Raw genomic sequence first — 10,041 nt, forward strand, 5'->3', positions numbered from 1 at the left:
TCTGCAGCTTGACAGGTGCCACGCCAAGGTGGCACACCTTCACCTTAATATGCTGATACGATAAATACATATGAAACGTATAAATGTAACATATTTGTAGTTTGCAGAAATGTAGAATGCCAGCATTTTTTCTGAGGACGGGGTTTATGTAAACTACAAGGGTTATTGGAGAAATCTGAGTGTTTTTAGGGGTCGGATTTGGGTAAAATGACTAGTTAATAATACAACTGAGGTCATGAGGCCACAGAGAGAACCTCCATTATTTTACAAGTTAAAAACTTGACTGGGCAATATCCCATATTTAGTAAAATGTCAATAGAAAATTGTTGATTCCAAATGGGGACAAACTGGAATCATTTTTTGCAGCTGTTATTGTTACATCGTGGCTTCTTCTGCTTTTCTTTCATCATTACTGCCGCTGCAGTCCCACTCAGTGAGCATGTATAAGATCATCAACTAAATGCCTAAATTATAAATGCGCCCAGATTCCCCCACAGGGCCCGTATTAGAGAACGGATGTGCGGCAGACTGAAGGAGAAGCCTCATTGTGGGGGGGGGGGGTTAAATGTTTCTGACAAACTCTGCGCCTCTTTCTCAAGTGTTTGTGTTATTTCATGTGACCCAGAGTGACACACAAAAACAGGTTGAGCTACTTAAGTCACAAGCAAAACAGTCCAGTCAGTCTGTCAGAGTGATTGACTGAACGCACCTGAGAGGGGTCACGTTACATTGGTCCCATTAGCGATACAGTGGGATGAAAGAAAGAGATATCACCTTTGTAGGGAAGAGGTCATTGAAGCCCTTTTCACCTTGATGTGTTCCAAAGCATTAAAAAGCGGCATCATTCATTTGTTCGATAATATTAGTTAGCCTTGGAGATCACGTCATGAGCTCCAGTGTATCACTTTAATGGAGGCTGAGTGATACGTGAATGGGAGCCATTTTCCTCCGAGAGGCCTCTGATAATTGCTATGAGTGCAGTGACAGGGGTTAAGTATTTGATTTTGTCAATAGCTAAATTACTGGGATAAGTAAAGGTTTTCGGAGCCACACACTGCGGTGTTTTGGCGTTAAATTACCCACTGTGGAGTCTGGATTAGTCAATACACGCTGTCTGTTAGACTTTAGCGCTCCAGTGGCGTATTTACTCACCGGAGAGGCCCCCGGCCGGTTCACACATTTTGACTTTGACTTGAGCCCGTCTGTTATTAATGTTTTAGTTTTGGTTGACCTATATTTTCCGCTGCTGTTGGTATTTTGTCAGAGTGCAATATGGGTCAGAGGAGGCAGCAGACTTCCCACAGCGCACGCTCACAGTGGGTATTACAGATTCCTGTCATACAAATGGATGTTGAGACTTTTTGCTGTCAGGGCTGTGAACTGGAAACAATCTGGCAATACGATACCTATCACGATACGGGGGTTATTATTCAATATAATGCAATCAGGGTTCCTGCATTTTAAGACAAGGTAGATTTAGGACTTTTAATACCACAAGGAATTAAGTTTAAGACCAAACAAATAACTAAAATTTAGGAGGGACAATTTTATTTTGCCCAAATGTTTATTGTAACATAAAAAATGACTTTATGGCAAATGTTGTAAAAAACAATTTTCTGTTTCTCAGTCTGTATGTGAGAGTCACTGTTTGGATTCACATGATGATGACTTTTTTTAAGACAAATGTATTTAAAAAATGAAAGAAAAAAAGACGTTACCAATTATTTTGAGATTTTACACTGCACTGTCAGAAACAACAATTCATGAAATCCTGCTTTCCATGTAAGAGCATTTTTAAGACTTTTGAAAGATTAATTTACCAATAAGGGCCTTATTTTTAGCTTAATAAATCCAATGCCTGTTAGGACGTTTTAAAGATTTGCAGGAGCCCTGATTGCAATAAACTGTTATACTGTAAGCAAAGCAATACATTGCAATTTTTTGCAATTTTAGGATAAATTTTATAGCATAAACCACTCACCCACCTATGTATAAAAATTTGAGTTAAAAAATTTACTCTTTTATGCGATCAGAACAGTAGGATGTGCATTCTTTTATCACAGTCTTCGTCACATCCAACATCATGGCATTACTTTTTGTGCAATCTGAGTGAAGGAATTAATTCAGTATTTCACATATAAAGACAGTCCTCACATAAAACTAGGCCCTCTATAGAATTGCATAACCACATAACCAGAGAAAACATTTGAAAAAAGACTGTGGCATTGGTTTTTGCTCAAAAGGCAGAAAACCTACAACTACCAGAATGCACTGCATTGCATCAGACCAATAAATGCCCCCGCTGGTGGGTGATATAATGTGACCCGGTCCATAGGACACAATGGCAGTCGGCCAGATCTCGTGTTACAGTTAAACCCTAAGCTAAAACATGTTAATAAAAAAATATTAAGGCGAGAAATATGCAACTCAGTAACAGAATTTTGGTTTATCAACGCTGCTTAGTTTTACTGTTTGATCGCTATTTTTCTTTTTTTACCTCTGTTTTTACTGTGCAGGGAGCAGTATGGCACCCAGTTCCTTTTCACAAACTCTCACTCTTACAGCTAAACATGGCATTAAAATATGTTTCTGAAAACATTTTAGGTGAGAAATAGGTAGTGCAGTAACATAAGCTTGGTTTATATTCGGTTATATTATATTCGTTTATCAGCACTGCCCAGTTTTTACAGTTTGGCCGGATTTTGTTCCAAGTTTGAGAGAGCGAATGGGGGGCGGGTCTGTCTCTTGATCAGCTCTATACTCTTTGTGTCTGCATGGATTGCAAGCAATGCAAAAAATGCAGAAATACAGCCTGTAGTTGGAGCAACAGCCCAAGAGTCAGCAAAACACATGACGTGAAATACGTACATCTAGCAGGTCATCCACTGTCCCCGCCACCTTCTGATGACAACATCTGATCATATACCACATCACTTTAGAGACATTTACAGTATATGTATAAAAAGTACAAATGCAATGTAATGCAACTTTTTTGTTGTTTGCAGAATAGAACAATTCCAATATTTTCTTCTGTTGACTGGGCTCAAAAAATAATATCGGAAAGTAAATAAAGCTGTCACACACATATAGTGGAGCAGAAGTATAAAGTTGCACGAAACTGAAATGCTCAAGAAAAGTAAAAGTACCTCAAATTGGTAGTTAATTACAGTTCTTCAGCAAATACATTTAGTTCCATTCCACCACTACACTCTGTGTGTGTCTGCATGTATTTGGTGTGCTCATAGCTGCCCAGGTGTACGACACATGACACACACACACACACACAACATTAATCATTGTGTACACATGCATTTAACAGAGCAGTAAACTACCACACGTGTCTTTCTGTCCTCAGTGCAGTCGGTAGCTCGTCCTTGTGGGCTGTTTCAAAATTAAAACATTCACTCCAGTTCAAAGGAACTGTCAGGCTGATTCTCTTTGCCTCTCCGCTTCCTATTCAACCCAGAAACTGCGCTGACAGAGAAACAAGAGGAGGTTCTGTGGAGCTGCGTGGTGACACAATGCTGCCAAGGTTTTTTTTTTTTTTTTCTGGGGGTTTGATTCCCACTGAGGGCAGCAGCACAGAAATGTTGTGCTGAAAGGTGCTCAGGATAAAAGTCTCCAAACAAATGATATTATGTTCTACACAGCAGACTGCAGAAAGAGGTCAAACGTTCCCCATTGGGGGAAAAAAAAAGGGAAACACTCAGTTGAAAGCGAACAAGTTTCTAAATCTGACGCGGGTCAACTCATGAAACTTTTAGCGCGTCTTCCTCAGGAAGCAAATTCTGTCTAAACTGAAAAGTCATGCAGCAGTGTCAGGGATATGAAACACTGCTGTCACAACCGATATCAAATTTTCTCTTGCTGATTTGAGGAAAGGGTGGAGATACATTATCTTAACATGGCCTTATGTACGTCATTTCTGTGGAAATACAGTCAAAACATGCCAATTATCGTAATGATGTTACTTGTTCAACCCACCAGTACTTTGCCTCAGACTCTGTTGTGCTGTGAGGTACATTATGACCTATATGCTCCGAGTAAAAAGCTTTTTAAATCATTTATAGCATGACAAGCTATTTGAGCTCAACAAACTGCTTTATCACTTTATATTTTCTGCTTTATCTAAACAGCATCTTTTCAGGAACTTTTGCAAACTGTTTGAAAACACGAACATCAAATGCATATTTCACCTGGATCATAACTGAGAATAAACACTGCGTCCATCGCCTTGGCAACCTTATGTGAACCTGATGAATAATGCAGATGAAACATGACTTATGTATGACCTCAGGGGAGGACGATGACAGCATGTGTGTGGGTGTGTGAGTGTGTGTGTGTCTGTATGTGTGTGTATGCTTTAATAGTCCTGAAACTTTTCAGTTGACACACTCAATTTTTGGATTCTAAGATGCAGCGGTGTTTAATTTACTGTAGATGTCATCATGAAATAAAGATGCAGAGATTTTCTTTTGAATATTTCTGAATATTTATGTTTACACAAATATTTAAATGTGTCTTTGTTGTGATTTCTAACTCATGAAATTAACGGGAGTCATGATTAAATAACTAATGACAACTGAACATCTGTGATTGACTTAAAGTGAAAATGCCAATTACTGATGATTAATTGTGATCACCACCTTTCTCTGCCTCTGATTTAACACTTAAACTATTCATGACCATTAATTATGTTTTTTTTGGGGGGGGGGGGGGTTTCTCCTTTGTGGAAACTGCCGGACAGCACATGTGTCCAAACCAAATTTTCCTAAGTAGACAAATGAATGCTGATAAACAGAAGTCAGCCGACAAAGAGGATTTAAGGACACGGATTAATCCTGCTGACCTCAAATGCACCAACAGATGAGCTCAGCCAATGTAAGTTGACCTGCTCCACATTTAAACCCTTTTGCGCACATCTATAAGCCAGCACTGCAAAAACAGATAATGAGCAGATAATGAGTTTTAATACCTTATATCTAAAAATAATCAGAATGATCTGCAATTGAAGAATTTCTTGACTTATTTTAACACATTAATTTTTTTTTTTATGATCTCAAACTGAACTGAAATAAATAATTCCTGTGAACTAAAAACACTTCCCAGTTATTTTTAATACATTCACCTATTTGTTATGGTGAATCCATTTTACAGTGGACTGGTCTACAGCCTGTCATATTGTTATCTCATATATAAATAGCAAGACTGCATGTGATTCTTAAAGCGTGCAAGAGATCTTGTCTCATGAACACCAGGCAGCCTTCAGGGCTGCAAGACTGTAAAAATGCCATTTTTAACAAAACATTAGCTAACTGAGCTGAATGCTAGGACGTTTTTCTTCAAAAAAAAAAAGTTAAAAGTTAAAGGGCTTAAACCTTTTACTTTGCGTGCAAAATAACTTTTTCGGATATCTAACTGTTAATTTATCACCAATTAAGATAATTAACATTAGTGGATTTGCATAGAAAATACAGATTAAAATACATATATCACTGATACTTCTCGGCTGGTTTTATGATTTAAGTCATATTTTAAGTCTCACTGTGGCTTACGGGTGTTTTACATGAGGTTAGACTGTGTGTACAGTGCGCGCGCACACACACACACACACACACACACACACACACACACACACACACACACACACACACACACACACACAGGCAGAGCCGTGCACTAGCGGTAACCCTTGAGGGATCATCTCATCTGAGGCTCTATGAGGACGGGTATTTCCACCGTCTGTGTATTTACACTGCGGCTCAGGCTGAGAACAAAGGGCGGCGGGGTCGTTGTGGAGAGACTATCTGTCCTTAAACATCCCCTGCCCAAGTGTCCTTGAGCACGATTGCACACTGGGAAGCTGCAGCTGACCCTATTCCGTCTCTGAGAGTGAAAATACACGAGGCGAAGTGTGACAGCTTCATTTAAGACGCAGACTTTTGCGCTCATAAGACAGTTAAAGCCTTATTGCCCGCGGCTCACCTGTGTTTTAAGTGTGTGACAATGACAGGCGCGCACGTCGCTGTTTGCATTATCACTCATTGCCAAAATATATTACACTGTAAATCTAATATTTCTACAAACTCTACCTGCCTATTGATGATTAAAACTGTTGCATCTAACTCAGAAGTCCATCCAAAGCGCATAAACAATAAAAAAAGACAACACAACAACAAATCCATCATTAACCATCACAGATGGTTAGAGAAAGAAATTAAAGGCTCCATTTGGTTTAAAACATTTTAAAATATGCACCAGCCCATCCCTCGCGAATGGGATGCTGAATGATAATTAATAAGGGGAGCGCCCCTCTGCACCGACACGTCTCCGCCGCTCCTCTTTGGCACTAACTGACCCGTTGTTAATCCAACACAATACCACAAATGTAGCGGCATCCTCTTATAGCGGCTCCGGGTGTCGGTGAGCAAACAGCATAATTAAAACAGGGGGACAAAGGAGGGATCTCACACGCGGAGCAGAGCGCACACCAGGGTGGATGGTTTAGATTTGGTGGATGAATGCGAAATAAGCAGGTGGTGGCTGATTATTTACCCAAAACAAGAGTGACGATAAACTGTGGAGCGCGTAAGCAGTGGATCAACAGGCATCGCTGAATGTGGCGCGTATTTTACGCACAAAATTTGGCACTTTTTGTTTGACATGTGAGAGGACAAATTACATTTTTGGTTATAGCAAGAGAATGTGGTAAGATTGCAGGCTCCAATCAAAAAATCGATTTTTTTTTTTAGTTTTCTTGCATCAAATACGATAATCTGCGCCTTTGTGTTCTTTTTTTTTTTTTTTTTGCAAATATATAGTCTCTATAAAAGTAATAAATTAAGTGAAAGCACACCGGAAACAAGAGTTCAAGCCAATGTTAAGAGTTGTTTTAAGACAATAAAATCTTTTATGGCTGAGCTCCGCGCGTAATGGCCTGTTAAGATTGATATTTCACAACATTACGCACAAATTTACGCACAAAATTGACAATGCCACAACCTTGCGCTGACATCCATCACACACCTATGCCCTTACCCTCTCTTCTCATGCCGACTTTGAGGCACTTCTTCAGCCGGCAGTACTGACACTGGTTCCGGTGGTGCTGGTCGATGGGACAGTCTCGGTTCCCCCGGCAGGTGTACGACAGGTTCCGCCTCACCGAGCGCTTAAAGAAGCTTTTGCATCCCTCGCAGGTGAACTGGCCATAATGCTTCCCACTGGACTTGTCCCCGCACACCATGCAGTCCACGTTGGGGATCTTGTCCCCGGAAAGTGCGTCGTTCCCCGGGGTGGAACCGTTGGGGGTTCCCGGTGCCCCGCCAGGCTCCTGGCCGCATATCTGGAGCTGCGAGCCCGGATCAGCAGAAATGTTCTCTGGCCACTGGTTTACTACCATTGCCATGCTATCCCCAAACACTTTGGTCTTTGTTTAAATCACAGAAGAAGAAGTGATACAGATCCGTCCTGACGTCTTGGGGGGGAAAACTAGGGAGGGCAGAAAAAAGGCGCTTCCCACTTCCTCCCGAGGTCAATCTGAGTTTAAATGAGCTTATTTTTTCTGAAATGTATCTAAATCACTGAGTTCCTTCTGTAAACATCTATCAAAGTTTACTGCAACAGCGAGGTATCAACATGATCGATGCACACGAGCGCAGCCTACAACTCCCGGTGTTACTCGCTGCGCAGCAATCCATAAACACGTTGTTCCTCAGAGTGGTTGGAAAAAGTCAGTCCAATAAGTCAGCTGTCAAAATAAAACGATATCTAACTTGCGTTTGGATTTAGAAAAAAAAGGAGTGGAAGAGACAACAACGTTTCGATTCTCAGCCGGTCGCTCCAGTTTATCCACCGCGCCAAAGCTGCGTTTGGCTTCACGCAAGATAAATTCTGCCTCCCGAAAGACACGCGCGAGTCAAAACTGACCGCATTTCACGTTGTTCAGTAACGATTTATTAAGTCCGAGCAGGCTCGCGGTGGAAACCTATGAAGCGCAGTCTCGAGGCAATCCTTGTTCCTGTTGTTGTTGCGCGCCCCAGTCAGCTTTTGGAGTATTTACGCAGCCAAAATATCCTCCGTGATCGTCCAAGCGACGCTTCACGCGCACAACAGTCGTTGAGTGTTTCGCTTCACCCCGTGAAGACTGTCTGTCCCGTCTCCGAGAGCCAAAGCTACAATTTGGGGGAAAGTGTCACCAGCAGGCTGCCTCCTCCTGCTGCCCCCCTGGCAGCGCTCCATATAAGGTCATAAACCCCAAATAAGGTCATGTCCCCGCCCGTCGGTGGGACAAGGGAGACACTGAGGGCCGCCTGTGATTGGCTCAGAAAGTCTGTTAAAAAAGTAAGGCGCATTCTGATTGGACGGTGGCCGATTAGGATGAGTTTGACTGACAGTAGCGGTTGTTGTGATACAAGTAGTTTGAAGTGGTTTACTGCAGGAGCCCATTGAGAATAACGTGCACCTTAAGCGCACAAACCAGTATAATAACAAACCTGTTTTTATAAGAAATAACTTTTAAAAAGGTTAAATAAGCCATGGAAACTGTAAGTGCTGCACAGTGGTGGGATGTAACTAAGTACATTTACTCAACTACTGTAGTACAAATTTGAGGAACTTTTACTTCATTTGAGTCTTTTTATGCCACTTTATACTTCTACTCCCCATTTCAGAGGGAAATATTGTACTTTTTACATTACAACATTTATCTGAAGCTTTAGTTACTGTGCAAATAAAGTTGTTTTCTTTTTTTTTTCATAAAAAACATGGGGATTATAAAACACTAGAGTCTATATGTGTATCTATATATGTGTGTGTGTGTGTATTTATAGATGTGTGTATAAACCCACTTTTTTAAGAACCGCTTTTCAGTGATTTTTACCTGTGTTTTAGGGACAATTTTTACATTTACTCTTCTTTTTGATTGATTATGTGTTTTCTTAATTGCTGTTTATTGTTTTGTTTTGTCTTCTCGTTACGTTAATGTCTTTTGTTTGTTTCTTGTTATCAATTTCTGTTTGGATGCATGATATGACCCCCCTCACACCATCTTTAAATGTTTTCAAAAATGTCTGTCTTTAAGAAATACATGTTTAGGCATAGACATAGACTAATAAGATTTGATATTTTTTCTGAAAATATAATGTCATGTTGTTTATTGTTTTGCCCTCTGATCAGCGAGGGAAGGTCACAGTTTATCAGCCGTTTTATCTACCGCGCAGCACCGCCTGCCCATCAATCTGCAGTCAGCTGTCCAGTGCATGGGATGTTTTCTCACTGGCAGGATGAAGTCAGGTATAATTTGGGACATCCTGGGCTCTTTGCAGAAAGTCACCAAGCATGTTATTGCTCTACAAATGTCCTTTATATCCAATAATTTTAGATTAGTCTGAGATAACTAGAATGGGCAGAGCAACGCGTCAAAAAATCACTGGTCTGCAGAGCATGCAATGTAAACCATGGGGCATGCTGATTTTCTCCTTTAGATAATAAGAATACTGGAGTTAAAAAAATAAAAAATATGAGTACAAAAATGGCTCTAGGATATTTGAAAATTAAAAAAATGTTCACAGTACATGTTACTTTTTTTATAGTAAAGAGGTTCCAGTGAGTACTTAAAGTATTCAGGTAAAATGGGACCAAAATTAGGCTCAAGTGGGACATCTACTGAGTTGAAACCAACAAGTTTTTAGGGTTTTTTTAGACTAAAGACATGTTTAGTATCTTTCTTATTTACAAGTATTGAAGATAATGCAGTGTCAGCCACAATAATCTGAATGTGAGAAGACAGGCTGAGTTAATTTTGAAATTACTAAACTTGCTTATTGTTGTCTTTTGTTTGTTTTTGTTTTAAAAGTTTTTATGGTGTTTGTTTTTAACTTTTTGCTGTTGTGTTCTTAGTCTGTTTAATTCTTATGTAAAACTTGTTATGCTGCTGTCTTGGCCAGGACGCCCTTGAAAAAAAGATAATTTGTGACTCAGTGGAAGTATAAGGTTAAATAAAATAAATAAAAATAAAATAAGGTGCCAGAGTGCACAAAAAAT

At 40.1% G+C, this 10,041-nt stretch overlaps 1 protein-coding gene across 2 annotated transcripts in view; it reads right to left on the reverse strand.

The window, feature by feature from the left end:
• nr2f5 (nuclear receptor subfamily 2, group F, member 5) overlaps positions 1-8,193 on the reverse strand; it is a 30,412-nt gene extending 22,219 nt beyond the window's left edge. The window contains exon 1 of one of the 2 annotated variants that reach the window (XM_042490656.2): positions 7,027-8,193. In XM_042490656.2, the coding sequence (XP_042346590.1) occupies positions 7,027-7,405 (379 nt within the window). In that variant the 5' untranslated portion in view covers positions 7,406-8,193. The remainder of the gene's footprint in view (positions 1-7,026) is intronic. The other variant, XM_042490657.2, reaches the window with a different exon arrangement.
• Positions 8,194-10,041: the final 1,848 nt, after the last annotated feature.

This window comes from Plectropomus leopardus, chromosome 11 (genome assembly GCF_026936395.1).
Source record: "Plectropomus leopardus strain MGB_pleo_1.0 chromosome 11, ASM2693639v1, whole genome shotgun sequence".
Classification (NCBI taxonomy): Eukaryota; Metazoa; Chordata; class Actinopteri; order Perciformes; family Serranidae; genus Plectropomus; species Plectropomus leopardus.